The 17,496-nt window shown below is 35.0% G+C and overlaps 1 protein-coding gene across 1 annotated transcript; it reads left to right on the plus strand.

Moving 5' to 3' along the window:
- The first annotated feature begins 1,029 nt into the window (after positions 1 to 1,029).
- LOC149158476 (carbon catabolite repressor protein 4 homolog 1-like) lies at positions 1,030 to 2,043 on the plus strand. Its single transcript, XM_089434001.1, has one exon. It carries the CDS (start codon positions 1,030 to 1,032, stop codon positions 2,041 to 2,043), a length of 1,014 nt encoding a protein of 337 aa, XP_089290127.1.
- Positions 2,044 to 17,496: the final 15,453 nt, after the last annotated feature.

The raw sequence follows: 17,496 nt of genomic DNA on the forward strand, positions 1-17,496 counted from the left end.
AATGTAAGGGATGTAACAACAACTACGGAAGACTCAAAAGTATTTATGACTTATACAAATACACAATTGGATACTTCCACAATAGAGTCATTTGATAAGGAAATACATTTGTTTGCGAGAAATGATAATGTGCAAAATCATAATAAGCATTGTTTAACAAACCTAAAGTGTTCCATTGGAGTCACTGTTACTACAAAACGAAAAAGCAAATACATGGAAACTAGGAAGAAATTGAACTAGACTTATTTATTGTATTTAGAGCTAGAGCGACCCTTACATCAAACATTTAGACTACTCTTAAAATTGCAAAAAAGATTGTGTATAACATTGATGTTTCACATGAGAAAGACACACATATCTTTCAGTAAGATTTTATAATTACATGGGAGTATCATGGGATCAATCATTCCCGCAAACATTTCTTATTACACCCATTGAAATTTTGTTGAAGCTTAACAATCCATAAGTAACAAAGGTTGACTTTAAAAAAACTATGCTTAATATCTGCAAGAAATAGAGATAGGTATAATATTTAGTGCCATATCTTGAATGGTCTATAATTTCAACTTCCCTTTTTATATAATTAACAAATATGAAAACAAGAAAAGAAAAAAAAAAAAAAATAATATTTTCTAGCTAAAATTTTATTTTTTCCACATAAAAGAACCATGGTTCTTTTCAAAGATGTGATTTCGTGCTGCAACCTTTTCTAAATTACATAAATCATTGAACCAATCAGGCCGACATGATAACCAAACTCCAATTAGTTTATTTTTTTCTAAACGCAACATCATATAGAATTGAGTATAAAAGCATGGACCAATCTTTTCGATTTATATCACGAATACGACACATCCATCTTTGGAGCGTGGAGAGGAGATATACTTCTGTTGTTGAGATAGCGAATTAAAGTAGAACCCCATTTTTTCTCAGTTTATCGAGCGTGGAGCTATATTTCTGTTTTTAAGGCGACAAGCACAACGCAATACAATTAAGAACTGTATTGAAGAGAAATTAGGAGCGTAACCCATGGAATCAAAAAAGATTCCCATTGAACCTATTGTAGATATAACACTGAGTGCAAAAGATTTGTTAGAGACGTATTTCAGCCATGATGATGATGATGATTTGAGGAGCAGGAGCAGGAGCAGGAGATGGTATTCTAGCGATGACAACACAGCTAGCATGAGCATGTTGTTGTCTGGCTCTGATGATCTTTACACACCCACCACCGACGATGTAGGCAAGGTATTAGTTCTCGAAGTTGAAGGAAAGGGACGTTTTGTTACTCAGCCTGTTATTCCATTTCCAAGTCCTCGGCAAATGATACAAATGAAGAACGACACCAACAATGATGGAAGTTTGACATTCACAGTTGTGACATACAATGTTCTCGCAGACGTATTGGCTACTTCACAGCAGTTCCCAGACTGTCCTTCATTCGCCCTCAAGTGGGCATATCGCAGGCAAAATTTGTTGAACGAAATTTTACAGTGCGACCCTGACATCATTTGCCTCCAGGAGGTCCAACAGAACCATTTTCTTGACTTCTTCCATCCAGAATTGAAGAAATTAGGATATGAAGGGGTGTTTAAGGGAAAGGAAAGAGAACCCGGCATAATCATTCCAACTGTTGATGGTTGTGCAACGTTTTATAAACTGAACAAATTTGAGTTGCTAACTCACTGGTGGATTCATTTGATGCATAATAGCCAATGCAATGTTCCCCTGCAAGACGTGGTGAAGAAAATAGGTGTTACAGGGGAGCCACATTTCACTAACTTCGTCCACCAACGGGCGAAGAAAATAGGTGTTACAGGGGAGCCACGTTTCGTCGAATTTAAGGGAACGTTGGATTACATTCTGTACAGTGCAAGGAAGTTGAAGGTGGTGTCGTTACTGGAGCTAATTGACGAGGACGAGGTGAAGGACCGCGCACTTCCTTCAGTTAAGCGTTCTTCTGATCACATCCCGATTGCAGCTGAGTTTAAATACATCTCCGGTAATAAGCAACGCACCAGTTATGGTCGAAACTACAGATAGATAGAAAAGTGGAGAAACTAATTTGCCTTTGGTTTACGCTCATTGTTGCTGTCTTTTAATTTTCTTTGCTTATTTTTAAAACCTGGTTATTCTCGTATTGGGATTTAATATTCAACGTAGCTACTTTGTATCTGATTTATTTAATCTTGTATATGTTGAATAATCGTTAGTATGTTTACATAGATTAACTTGTATTTGTTTTATTTAATCTTTGTATATGTTGTATGGGGTAATCCTGAATAATCGTTCTTTAGTATGTTTACATTTTTATACTTGTTAAATTAAATTATACGATGATTAATTGGATTTTTTTGAGTATATATTTTATTATTATTATTCATGAGAATGACTAAAATTTTTTTATGTAAAAAAGGAAACTACAGAAATTCAACCCTATTTTATGAGAAGTAATGAAACACCTATTTAATGTGGTTAATATAAAAGGTTGGGTGGTAATTTTATAGTTGGTAGGTGTATTGTATGATATTGACTCATCAAAAAGAAGAATTCTAGACAATATAGTAGCAAATGGATTAAGCCCCTTCTCGAAGCTAACAAGGTTCAAATCGATATACTTAAGTGTTATAATCTTCAAAGTGTTGGATTCTAGTTGAATGCATGAACAATAGGTCTTCAAGAGGCATATCAATAAATGTAGTAGTTCCTAGCAACATATTTAAGTGGGGAAAGTTAGATATATAAAGATACAAATACTTCCTTTTAAAATTGTATGTTTGATTACTAGGATCCACCCACACTAAATAGTCTATTTAGGCGGTAGTGGTTAGGGAAACTCTACACTAATGTAATTGTGATTAATTCAATTGGACGTTCTTTTTAGTGACAATGTCTATCAAATCCACTTATAAAATGGCATCTACACCCAAAAATGGTTTCACAATAGAATAAAAGTTACAAAAAAAAAGATAAGAGCACTTTAGATTTTTCTATTGGAAAAAATTATCAATGAACTAGAAAGGCAATCCTAAAAGCAAATAAACTTGTGAAATATAGATTATCACCTTTATATGAAAATCAAAAATTAATTTTGATTTACACATCATTAAGCAAAAGAAATTGTAGCACTCACATCAAACCAATCTTTTACTTGTTAACCAAAACTTAGATGCTAGCCATCAAAAATATCCCTGGTCAAGGTAGTTCAAATCTCTAAAATAATATGATCATGTCGAGTACACTCATATAATTTTCAAAAAACAATGACACAGAGTTATAATAGTTATATATCATATGAATTATATCTAGAAAAGTGGGGTATTTTGTAATTTGTTATTGATTTTTCTTTTCCTTAATATAAATTTGAATGCAATCTAACTATTAGACATCATCTTCAACGTTTAGCTATATAATACACCTCAAGAAAATGTTTGAAAAATAGAGGAATAAGATTTTTGTAAGTTGTTTGAAATTAGTATTTAATTGGAGATGGAAAAAACATTAATTTTTATGCAATAGAAAAGGAGTTGAGCGGGATGCCCAAACTGAAAATTTTGAAAGTTCCCACAAAATAAAATAGGCAACCCACAAGCTATGTTTGAAAATACAAACAAAAAACTGAACAACCTAATTTTCTTTTGGTTGAGACTCGCCGCAAAATTGTGTCATGATTTCTCATTTTTAATCTTTTAGATAAGATCATGATAAATATGATATAAAATAAATCATGGTTGGTGAATTTTAATTTAAATTAGTTACTAAAAAACATGTTATGCTCTTATTTGGATTTTATAAACAACAATGTTCAACATAGTTATTTTCTTGTGTGGATCGTAACTTTTTTTTTTGTTCAGTGTAGTTACAAATATTTAATTAATAAAAGTAATTAAATTTATATGTTTTATTATTTTTGGATTTGATAATCTTCTAGATTTAATTTTTTAAATATTTGTTTTTTTAATATATTTAGTAGATTAAATTTTTATATTTGTTAAATTCAATTATATGATGACTAAATCGATTGTTTAAATATATATATTTTATTATTAATATCCATAAATTTAAATTGTATAATTAAAAAATTATGAGAATGAATATATATTTTGTAAAAATAAAATCAATTGAAATCTTCCATGTTTTACTACAATATCACCTTCAATGCCAAAGGGGGAGACTGTTCCACATAGGTTGTTGTTGACGTCAACTAAAGTGTTGTCATTGATGTTAAAGGAAGTTTTGAAATGTCATTGATGGCTAAGGAAGTAGCTTAGGTGGATCCCTACCCAAGATCAACCACCAGAGGGATGAATAAGGAAAATGAATGAAATTTGGAGTTTCCTCAACATGGAGAAAAATTTGGCATTTCCATGATGTTCTTGCATGGAACATTGTATTGTATATCAGGTGCTAAGGGAATATTTGAAATTTGAAAAAGTAAGGACATGGTGGAGTATAAACCAAATGTGATGAAATACTTTATAACTTAAATGAATGCTTGTTTCATGAAATATGGGTTTCTTAATCTCACCAACTTGATTAAATTATTCTTAAACCTTGAATAGCAGGTACCAAAGTGGGTTAATGATGTTATGCATAGAATCAACATGAAACAACCAAGGTGGATCCTGTATTGGGGTAGTGGAGCACCTGTCACCAAATGCTTTGTTGATTGCACATCCCAATATGGCATAAGCTTATATTTAGTATGATGTGTAAAGGTGGGCTCCATACTGGGGTATCAAAGCACCACACAAGGGATTCTTATTGATTGAGCATCTCAATATGATATGGCACATCTACGTGGACGACATGTGGTAGGAAAAAATCAAAATTTTGGTTAGCCAATAGAGCTTTGACAAGTGACAAATGGAAGTGTCATAGGGTGATGCATGGTAGATGACATGGCAGATGGAACACATGGAGAATGGTGATTGGTCCATGATGGCTTAATGTTGCAGACCCATAGGTCTCAAGACTTGAGACAAGATCATGTTTGGAAAGGTTTTTCCATCTTATTTTTTCTTCTGAAAAGCCATAAAGTCAAGGTTACAAGCCAAGGAATTAACCATTGTCGGCCCTATAGACATGTATCAAAGTACTGTAATGAAAAAATATCGAGTGATCAGATATGTAATTGTCCAAAATGGATGGTTAAAGTTTTATTCAATCAAGATTTTGCATAGAGGATTAGGTCACAACACATGGTCTTGGGTGTTCGATGGTTTAGATCCAAGAGCTAAAGAGTTTTGAAAGAATCTAGGTATTAATACATCTAGTTTGTATATAAGAGGGTCCTCTTCAGTGGACCTTGACCTTGAATCTATTAAACTAAATGCTTAAGATGTGGTCCCAAGTCAAGGTATTGAGGGCTCAATGTTTAAATCCTAGATCTAAAGGGTTATAAAATATTATGGGTATTAGGGCATCCACTTATATGAAAGTGTACCCTCCTCACTAGACCCTGATTCTAGATTTAGCACAAATAACAAAAAGAAATATGGGCATATAGTAATTTAAGTGTTTTTCAAAATATCTTCATTAACGTAGACATGGATTTTGGATCTATTAGATTTGATTGTTTAAGAACATGGTCTTGACACAAGATCATGTGGGATGATGGTTAACACCTTAGAGATGGAATCAATATTAAATAATTTGGGTAGGCAATTCACCCATATATTTTCATATCCATTATATGAATGTGGACCTAGATTCTAGATCGCTTGGAATAGTTTTTTTAGAACACGGTCATGACAGACAATCATGAGCATTGAATGTTTAACCCATGAGGGCCAATAAATTAGGAAAATTGAAAAAAAAATCCAGGTCATTTGGATTAGATCTCCCAAGGCATGATATATTTGATTAAATTATTCTCATGTTGTGTCGGACCTAACCAAGTCTATTTTGGCTAAGGTTTTGAAATGCGGTATATATAACTCGAGCTAAAAATGTTTGGGGTGTTTATGCAAAGATGATTTGAGAAAATATAGTTTGTAAGCCACACTTCCAATATTCTACACCCCCTTATAGGGGCTATAATACCTTGGTATTAATTCATTGTTCTTATTTTGTTGCTTGAGGGATGTCTGTTTATATGGTTGTAGTCTCACGAATACCCAATCCCCTTCTTCAAATTCCTTTTCACTATGATGTTGATCTACTTGTTGTTTCATCCTATTTTTTGGCATAACCAGGTTATCCTTCAATAGTTTGAGAACCTCTTGTTGGTGCCCTATGTGGTCCTCCACTACTTGATCCTTTACGATCCCTTTCAAGGTTGATGTGATGGATGAAGGATCATATGCATAAAGTTCCATAAATGGGGACATTTTTTTATGAACTATAGAAGGATGTGTTGTATCACCATTCTGCCAAAGGTAACCACTTGACCCATTGTGCTTTTTTATCATATGAAAATAAATGTAGATATCCTTCTAAATATTTATTAAAAATATCAAGTTTCCCATCATATTAAGGATGGTAAGATGATATGTGATCAATTGAGTACTAAAAAATAAAATAATTTAATTCCAGTGAAAATTAGATTTATATCACTTATATTAATCTTCAATATTCCCTTTATCTTTTGGATTTTTCCATTAATGTTTCTACCATTGTACTTTCTCTAAAATGATGAGTTTTGTCACAAAATCTATCAAGCCTTAGAGAAGGGGGGGACCCTACAAGGCTAAAGCTAGAGTGAGTGTCAACAATTCTGTCATGAACCATTGTCACCACAACCAAAATTCCTTGCTCTTTATATGTTTTCACCATTGTAAGGAGGCCCGACATGTGAGAATGTCATCTAGTGGATATTATAGAGTTAGGGTACAAGGTGACTCAATAAGACCTTCTACAAAAAATGACACAATTTAGGCTTAGGGATCCTATTGGAGGAAGTTAGATTTCCTTATAGAGGCATAGGGTTAAGGGCACAATACTTAGGGCTTGATTTATTGGTTGAGTTTTGGGGTGGCCGAAGGTCAAGGCAAAGAGAATGGGTTTTAAATAATGTGTATCAGTAAGATTAAGGCACATGAAACCCTTAAACAAGCCCCTAAGTTGAAGTGAGACTAAAGTAGGGTTTTAACTTAGGGAAAACAACTAGGGGAAAGACATTTATGGACAAGATTGAAGTGTATGCCCACCAAAAGAAGATATTTTTTGGAAAATACCTCTCTCTTTATGTTTAGGCTCCCTAATCCTACAAATGTAGTGTTCCTAGGGATTCACACCAAGCGCTAGTTAGAAAGCTCGCCCTTAAAGGGTCCAAATTAGGGGAAAGAGAATTTATGGATAAAAGTCAAGATTGATCACCACCAAAATGGACCAGTCCCTTGTTGCTTGGGAGTATGAAGTATATGGTGTGATATATGAGCCAAAGAGTTTCTAAGGAGGCTAAAATCAAAATTTCAAGCATTCACCTATATCTAAAGCCTATTGGAATTTTCATGGGATAGAAAATTAAAGTTTATTTTTAGGACATTCATTCACATGTTATGTATGAGTAATGCATGCAATAGATCATCTATATAGCATTCAATAAATTTTCAATAAATTAGGGCTCACTACCAAGACCTATATTCAACAATACTCCATATATTAGACATGTAAAAGATAGATATTAAACAATAAGTACACTTAAAAGATAACATGCAAAGATTCCATCCATCGATCCAAATAATAGCTCCAAAGATAAGGATTTAGCTCCAAATGTCGAAATGCATTCATAGATCCCAAACTCTCCACAAGAAAAGAGGTTGAATTGCTCAAGAAGCCTGAAATTCCAAGTGATGTGATCATTTACAAGAATGAATGTGTCTGCTACTTATATGATGAGTTCAAATCAATAAAATATCATGCTAATCTCAAGCTAGGTCACAAGTCGACCTAGTATCCATGGAGAAAACATAATTCTAACCCACATGTGAGACGTAGGTGAGAGAAAGGTGACTTCATGCATGTGTGAGGCCTTAGAGGGCTAGTGTTGAGGCTTCTTGGTGCTAATGAGTGATTATAATCCCTCTAAAATCATCTCATAATGGTTATCCCTTTGATCTTTTTCAATGCTCCTCCGTGGACACCAATTTTCATCTTGGGGCACAAAATTGGTCTCATGGGTCTCTAGGTGGGAAAAATGGTTGTATCTGCTTCAAGGTTGGGGTATTTCAAGGTGGTGCATGCCATCCCATGTCTCAAGGTATGATATCATCCTCATTTGGGCCCCAGATTAGCTACCAATCCCTCATGAAGTTCTAAGTCGATTAGGGTCATGTTGGGTCTAGGTGCATCATCCCATAACATTTATCAGTGTATGAAAAAAATGTTGGAATGTTGTGGTTGCTAGAGGTACCCGTGGCTAAGTATGATTCTCTATTGCTGCTTAGAGTCCCATGGATATCAAAGCTCCACCTATGGGATTCGATGTGTTCCTCTAAAATACCTGGGCCCCAGTTAAGTTGCCCATGCCATGACTATGGAACCACATGACAATTACACACGATAACTAGTGCTAGCAACTAGATCATTAGGTACATTTAATAAATTTTACATCTAATTGAATTAAGCTTGAAATAAATTGGTAGTTTGACACTTCAAACTAGGATTCACTTCCAAAAATAAGGCTTTGAACTTGTAATGGTGTTTCCTACCTAGGTAGGGGTGGCTAGTAGACCACCCTATTAAGTGTTTCTAGCCCCTAAGGGGAAGTGACATGTCCTTTGTCCATCCTTCAATTGATAGGATTCATGTGAATGATGATGGAACAAAGGGGAGAAGACTTCATGGCCAAAGGGACTAGCTATGATGGGCTCCTCATCTCGAGTGTATATATGTGGGAGGGAACAAATGTGGATGCATGAGTTACCAACTCAACCCTTTTTTTTCCACCCCTCTTGTCTGCCTTTTACGTTTTCTTGATTTTTCTTTGTATTAATTCTCATAACTCAAAGGGTTAGAGCTTGCTTTGTTTGTTGTATAATGATTATTACCCCATTAATAGTGAGGCAACTCATTTCCCACCCAAGGTTGAGAAGTGAAAGTGTTCCTTCTCATAATATGAAAGAGAAACATGTGCTCAGGAACCGGGTGACAACCATAATGAGTGAAGTAGAGCTCATGCTAGGAATTTTTTCATATGTTAATGTGTATGTGACGACTATATTTTTCATTTTTATCTTCTTTTTTTTCTTGTTATTCTAGCTACATAAACCTCCTTGGGCCATATTTTTGATCCTACCCAGGTATGAGGATATTTGGTGCCAAATCCTAGATAATTAATGGTTAGTTGAACCCAAAGAAGGGACGTGGAATATAGGGCTTATAATGTGAAATGGAAAGTGGTAAGTATGGAATAAGGAGAGATGGGACTATGTTATTTTAATTGGGGTTTCCCAAGTAGTGCTCCTATAGCCATTGGACCCCTATGGGAGGTTCCAAAGGACTAGGATGAAATATTAACCTTCCATTTAAAGTGAGGGAAAAAGATGATGGTCAAAACCCCTCTTCCTTTTAGGTTACCCCATAACCCATGCCAAATTCCAAAAATACAAACAAGCACAAGCACCTAATAGAAAAATGATTAAAGTACCTTTTGATCAAAATCCCACCTTCCAAAATGTGCCCTTTTGAAATGGGTGAGGAAACATATGAATAATGTAAGTGGTAGAGATATGAATGACACATCGTCATTGGTTACTATTGGTTGTCAGGTGTTGTTGGCTACTAGCTGGAAGCGGTGATGGGAGAAATATTTCTCCAATGGGGTCACCCACTTTTGGTGGGTAACATCTAGCTCCAACTGGGACATGACATTACCATAGAGTGCATGGTCCATGTACAATGGGGAGTTCATGAGAACTCCAACAATCTTCTGGGACCGTAGAACTATAACCTACACATTACAACAAACTTGTTTGGGAACATGTGCACTGGGTGTAGGGTATCACCCTTGTTTTATATGAAAATAATAAATCCACATAGAAAGCAAAGTCTAATATAAATGAAAGGTCTAATCTAAATGTGAACATGAGATGAATTTTATTAGCATGAAAATAATATGCAATGCACCTATGTGATCATCTGATTCTAACATATAATGCACGAGCCAAATATAGTCATACAATCAATGTAACCAACATATTGTCGGGTCAATAAAATAACCTTTTCCATTATGAGTCATTATGAGATAAGGCAACCAAATACCGCTTCCTCCTTCACAATATTTGCATGATGAATAATAAGACAGGAGGTGGGAAAATAAGGTGACCACATATCAAGAAAAAGAGTTATGGATGAGGGAAAGGAAGAATCACACTTAAACCATTGGATACTCTCTCATAAACAAAGAATGGAGAATTCAATAATCAAGCTCATGAAATTTTGGTGAAGAGTAACCTCAGGCATACATTCCTCTAGGCTATCTCAAATCAATCTTAAAGTGATCAATAGATAATCATGGGAGGACTCTTGCTCAAGGTATTATTCCTCATCACTAGAATAATCAAGATGATCAAGGGTGATACTTTCCTTTGAATGACATTGAATTATTCAACTTATTCATTATGGTTGTAGAGGCCTTCTTTATTAGAAATTAAAAGAAATATATAAAATATTGTGGAAACACAAATATAGAAATGCATAAAACAAGAGAGACACAAATATACGTGGTTCACCCAATTTGGGCTACATCCACAGACAAACAACAAGTCCTTCCTTTTATATTATCTAGCAAAATGAAGAGATTCAACCTACAACATATCTGTTGTAATTTCCTCTTTTCTCTCACATAACCTCCTCTCTCTCTATCACTCAAAATAATAACACACAATCACAATACAATTCCCTAATATAAATCAAGGGTTACCTTCTAGGGAAAAAACCCTAAATTAATGTAACTTTTATCATCAGATCATCCACCTAATGAACGGCCTAGATTGATTATGAAATTATAATATTTTAGAAGGAAATTTCATCTATTTTTATGGCCCCTTGATCCCCCTGATGGCAATTAAACGAGCAACGTTTCAACCTTGTTAGGAACAAGGATCCAACGTGACTGAAACAAAAGAAACCTCTAAACAATTAGGAAGATAATCAGGCTCCATACCTAACAATCTCCCACTTGGAGACTGATTATATAAACTCCATCGTTGCTTCACTTGTTGGACAATGACTCCACTTGGACTCAGATGTTTCTCATCTTCACTATCATACTTGAAGACCAATTGAAACTAAGAAGAATCTCAATTTCTCCATGGTTACAACTTTTGTTAACATATCTACAGGATCCTTGGTAGTGTGTATCTTTTCGAACTTCAACTGTCCATCTTCCAACACTGACTGTATTAAATGGGACTTGAGTTGTATATGTTTAGTCTTGTAATGAAATGCTAAGTTCTTTACAATATGAATGACACTTTGGCTATCATTATATAACTTTCCCATCTCCTACCTCTTTCCCAATTCATCCATAAGCCGATGTAACCAAATAATTTCTTTACTGACCTCTATAGCAACAACATACTATGCTTCCGTTGTTGAAAGTGCAATAATGTTTTGCAATTTTGAAAACCAACTGACATTTGTTCCACCTACAATAAAAACATACCCTGTGGTGCTCCTCCCATTATCTCTATCACCTACCATATTTGCATCAACATATCCCTATAGAGAAATGTTTGAACCACCAAAGCATAATACTTAATTTGTGGTACCTATCAAATCCCTGAGAATCCATTTCATTTCCATCTAATGCTCTTTTCCTGGATTGTTCATATACCTGCTTACAACTCCCACTACATGTAAAATATCAAGCCTTGTGCATACTATTGCATACATTAAGCTTCCAAATGTTGATTCATATGGAACTTTACACATATAATCAATCTCTTCCCGAGTCTTGGGGCACATCTCCTTACTTAGTTTGAAATGGATAACCAACGGAGCACTAACTAGTTTTTCATTCTGCATATTAAATCTTTCCAACACATTTTCTATGTACTCACTCCGAGACAATGTTAATTTGTGATTTTTCTCGTCTCTGGTTATTCTCATATAAAGGATTTGTTTTGTAGTATCCAAATCCTTCATTGCAAATGAATTTACTAATTTTCCTTTGAGCACAATTGTTTCCTGCATGTTAGAACCTGTAACAAACATGTCATCTACATTAATAATAATATAATATTATACAACTTCCATCATTTTGATTTTTAAGATAAACACAATGGTCATAGTGACATCTAGTATAACCTTGTTTAGACATAAACCTATCAAATTTTAGATACCACTACCTTGGAGCTTGTTTTAAGCCATACAAGCTCTTCTTCAATTTTAATACTAACTTATCCTTCCCTTTGACCTCATACCCTTGTGGCTGGTGCATATATATTTTTTCCTCCAAATCCCCATGGATAAAGGTTGTCTTTACATCTAACTGCTCAAGATGAAAATCTTTTGCTGGCACTAGACTTAAAATAGTTTTGATTGAATTCATTTTAACAACAAGAGAAAAAATTTCATCAAATTCTATACCTTTCTTTTTTGTAAATTCATTCACCACAAGTCTAGCCTTATACCTCTGTTTACCTCCATATTCTTCCTTCAACCTGTAAACCCATTTATTCTGTAATGATGCTTTACCTGCAGGTAGCTTGACTAAGTCGCACATTTGGTTATGCATCAAGGGGTCCATCTCTTCTTCTATAGCTTGCTCCCACTTCTTCCTGGTTCTATCTGCATTTCTTCTTCATACCTTTCCAATTCACTAGAATCAGTAAAAAATACATAATATAATGAAGGAGAGAATCGTTCAGGGCATCTAATTATCCTGGTAGATATTCTAACACCACTTTTAGGTGTTTAAGGAGAATTTTCTTGTTGTGGTTGTTGTTGTGGATGCCAATCATTATGAGTTTCATGCACCTTTACTTTTTCTATGCTCTCATCAAGAACTGCATATTCTTTGTTTTCTTTTCCTGTTTCCTTCCCTGCATTTGATCCTTATACAAGACCTTTTCATTGAATATCACATCTCTGCTCCTAATGGTTTTGTGATTTTCATAATCATATAAGCGATAACCAAAATATTTTACACCATATCCAATAAAGGTACATTTCTTTAATTTTTCCTGAAGCTTTGTTCTATTTTCTTGATTATTGTGGACAAAGGCTTCACAACCGAAAGTATTTAAAAATGAGTAGTTTACCTTTTTACCTATTCATGCCTCCTCTAGAATACCACCCTCTAAGGAACTTGAATGCCATATGTTTATTAGATAAACAATAGTATCTACAACATATGCCCAAAATTGTAACAACAATCCTGCATGCAATCTCATGCACCTTGCACACTCCATGATTGTTCTGTTCATCCTTTCTGACACATCATTTTCCTGTGGTGTTCCTAGAACTATCTTCTCTATGCAAATTCCATGCTTTGAAAGGTAGTTATCAAACTCTTTTCTACAATATTCACCTCCATTGTTTGATCTGAGACACTTCAAATTCTTTCTTGTCTCATTCTCAACCAAAGATTTCCATTTCATGAAAGTATCAAATACATCAGATTTATTTCGAATACAATAAATCCAGGTTTTCCTAATTGCATCATAATTACAAATAACATAATAGCGAGAGCCACCGAGAGATGATACATGAGTAGGTCCCCATACATCTATATTCACAAGCTCTAATTTTTCGCTCTTCTTTTCCTTCCCAACACTGACAAATCTAACTTTCTTTTGTTTTTCATAAACACTTTTTTCACAGAAATCCAAATAAACATGCTTCAAACCTGGAAACAAATTTCTTTAGTGAATAATCTGCATCCCCTTCTCACTCATGTGCCTAATCCTATGATGTTAGAGTTTCGTATATGCTCATGTGCAGGTTAAATCATTAACAAAATAGTCTCCACGCCCAACATTCTTCTTGGAGGAAAATAGTCAAGTCTTGGATCACATCTTCAACATGACCCATTGTTCCCTAATACTTAAGGAATTCTTCAATAAATACCCCAATAGAAGGGATGCTCTTTGGTTTGCATCATTGAAGCCAATCCATTTGATATTCCCAAAAAGAATTAATGAATATCCATATGAGAGAATAACAATGAACCACATTGATCTCCAAGGTATACTTGAAAATTTTCAAAATAAAATCCACAGCTAAAGAAGGATCGCCATCGAATTTAAGGACATCGTTCATATAGTTTGCAGTCCACAAATTTGTAAATCTAGGGATTTATTTGACATCCAAAGTAGGGAACGTCTCATGCAAATCCCAAGGAGCCATTGCTTCAAGTATTGCATAGCAAACAAATGGGGAGTTGCCAGGGGGGATTCAAAATGCATTGATAAATGATTTCTCCACCGTACAAGCATTCGATTTTGATGTTCAATGAAGAACAAGAGCTTCGTTCTTGGAATGGAGTTTCCAGATAAGGATTTATCTTATCATTAGGGATGAATCTAAATCTTTAAATTATAGAGAGGTAGATTCACTTCGCCCCAGACAATGGTGCCAAAAATGTTTCCACTAAATCTAACAAGCCTTGGAGAAGTGGGGGAACCTACAAGGCTAAAATTAGACCAAGTGACAATAATGGGGTGATTGCCCACTGTCACCACAACTAAAAATCCTTTCTCTTTTAAAGATTTTCAATGATGGGAGGAGTCATGGTATGTAAGAAGGTCACCTAATGTATATTCTAGGGTTAGGGTACAAGGTGACACAATGAGACCTTCTACAAGAAAACGAAAATTAGGGTTAGGGATCTTATTAGAGGAAATTTCTTTCTTTATAAGGACCTAGGGTTAAGGGCTCAAGACCCAATTTTTGATTGATTGGTTTAGTGTTTGGATGGCAGAAGGTCAAAGAAAAAAGAAATAATTTCCAACAATGTGTATCAACAATATCAAGGCACATGAGACCTGGAAACAAGCCACCAAGTTGAAGCAAGAATAGACTATGGTTTTACCTTAGGGAAAAAACTAGGGAAAATAAATTTATGGAAAATATTGAAGTGGATGCCCACCAAAAGAAGATATTTTGTGGAAAATACCCCCTCTTTATGTTTAGGCTCTCCAATCCCACAAATGTAGCTTTCATGGGGATTTTCACGCAAGCCCCAATTAGCAGCTTGGCATTAAAGGGGCCAAATTAGAGGAGGAATAATTTATGAATAAAAGTAAAGTTTAATCACCCCCAAAATGGACCAATCCCTTGTTCCTTAGAATTATGGAGTATATGATGTGATATATCAACCAAAGAGTTTCTTCGAACACAAAATCTTGATGCCCTAGTAGTGAGATTTCAACCATTTACCCATGCAAATCATAATGGAAGTTTCATGGGAAAGATAATTAAAGTTCATCATTAGGACATTCATGAACCTATTACATATGAGTAATGCATGCAATTGATCATATAGATAACGCTCAAGAAATTTTGAATAAATTAGGGCACAATAACAAGACCTATATTCAAAATTATTCCATATATTCGACATGCAAAAAAAAATAATTCAAAAATAGGTACACTAACAAGATAAAATGCAAAAAATTCCATCAAATGATCCAAATCGTATCTCCAAAGACAATGATTTAGCTCCAAATGTCAAAATGCATTCATAAATCCCAAATTCTCTACAAGAAAAGAGGTTGAATTAATCAATAAAGCTAAAATTCCAAGTGATGTGATCATTTACAAGAATGAATGTCTCCTCTACTTATATAAGGAGTTTGATTCCTAATTTAGGTTTAATTCCCCTCAAAACAATAAAATAATGTGCTACTATCAAGCAGGTTCACAATCTGACCTAATGAGAACACCTAACTGTAACCCACATGTGTGAGTCAAAGGTGAAAGAAATATGACATCATGCATCTCTGGGTCCTTCTTTGTATAACATTGAGGCTTCTTGGTGCCAAGAGGTGAGTAGAAGCCCTCTAAAATCACCTCCTAAGGGTTGGTGCTTAGATCTATATCAATGCTCCTATATGGATCCCAATTTTCATCTTGGGGCAAAAAAGTGGTCTCATGGATCTCTAGGTGGTCAAAATGGGCATCTTTGCTCCAAAGTTGGGGTATTTAAAAGTGGTGCACACCCTCCCAAGTCTCAAGGTATGAGACCATCCTCCTATAGGCCCTTGATCAACTTCCAATCCATCATGAAGTAATAAGTTGGTTGGGGGCATGTTGGGTCCATGTGTGTCATTACATAAAAGTCATCAATCTAGGGAAAAATGTTGGAACGTTGTGGGTGTTAGAGGTAACCATGGCTAAGTATGATGCTCTTCTACTGCTTGGAGTCTTAAGTGTATAGATGTTGGGAGGGAAGAAAATGGATGCATGAGTTACCAATTCGACCTTTGTTTTTCCACCCCTCTTCTGTGCCTTTTACTCTTTCTTGATTTTTCTTTTTATTATTGCTCAGAGCTGAAAGGGTTAGAGATTTATTTGTATGGCTTATAGTAATTACTACCCACTTAATAGTTAAGAAGCTCATTTCCGACCTAGAGTTGGGACATGCAAGTGTTCCTTCTCACAATATGAAGAGAAACATGTGCTTAAGAACAAGGTGATGGGCATAATGAGTGAGATAGAGCTCATGTTAGGCTTTTTCCAACGTGCTAATGTGTATGTCCCAACCATTTTTTGCATTTTGATCTTATTTTGTTTTTCCTTGTCACCATTATATGTTTTTTCTTGTTATTTTAGTAGCATCAACCTCCTAGGGCCAAGTTCTGAGCCCTACCTAGGTATGAGGATATATGGTGCCAAATCCTAGAGAACTAATGCTTAGTTGAACCCAAGGAAGGGAGGTGGCTTAAAGGTATTGTAATGTGAGATGGAAAGTGGTAAGTATGGAATAAGTAGAGATGAGACTATACTATCTCAATCAAGGTTTCCAAAGTAGTGCTCCTATGACCCATGTGGATATTGGCGCCACCCATCTATTCCACTTGGACCCCCATTGCTGTTTCTTTTAATTTTTTAGTTTCCTTGGTTGTAGCACACTTTACTATTTTTGGTAGTTTTTTGGGTCTTGAACTTCTGGAGTCGTTCCGAGGCCCTAAACGATGCTTTTTTGGAAAATAGGAAAACATCAATCTTTTACCCATGATTACAGTTGAAAGTTGTAGTCCTCATATAGATATTTCTCATGAGGTATTGTGCACGTCAAACGAAGATCATATGCCAAAGTTACGACCCCGGGAAGTTGATGTACCAATTTACCCAAACTAGGCCCATAGTTTTGGCACTTCATCTCCTAGTGTTAGGTTTTTGGATGTTTAGGGTTTTCCATTGTGTCTCAATAATAAATAGGCCTTTGAGCCTCATTATAACACAGTTCAAAGGCATGTAGCTGCCACATCTCTTCTCAGAGGTAAGCTACCTTCGCCCAAGCTAGTTTATTGCCATTCTGTTTGTAAGCATATTTCAGTTCTTTGATATTAATGAAATGAAGTGTTATTTTTTTTTTTGCAT

The sequence above is a fragment of the Pinus tabuliformis genome, chromosome 5_2, assembly GCF_031772625.1.
Source record: "Pinus tabuliformis cultivar Carrire ecotype Pingquan chromosome 5_2, CPIR1, whole genome shotgun sequence".
Classification (NCBI taxonomy): Eukaryota; Viridiplantae; Streptophyta; class Pinopsida; order Pinales; family Pinaceae; genus Pinus; species Pinus tabuliformis.

What these genes read in the sequence shown, in the direction of transcription:
- LOC149158476 (XM_089434001.1), top strand. Translation starts at nt 1,030, where the DNA reads ATGGAATCAAAAAAGATTCCCATTGAACCTATTGTAGATATAACACTG.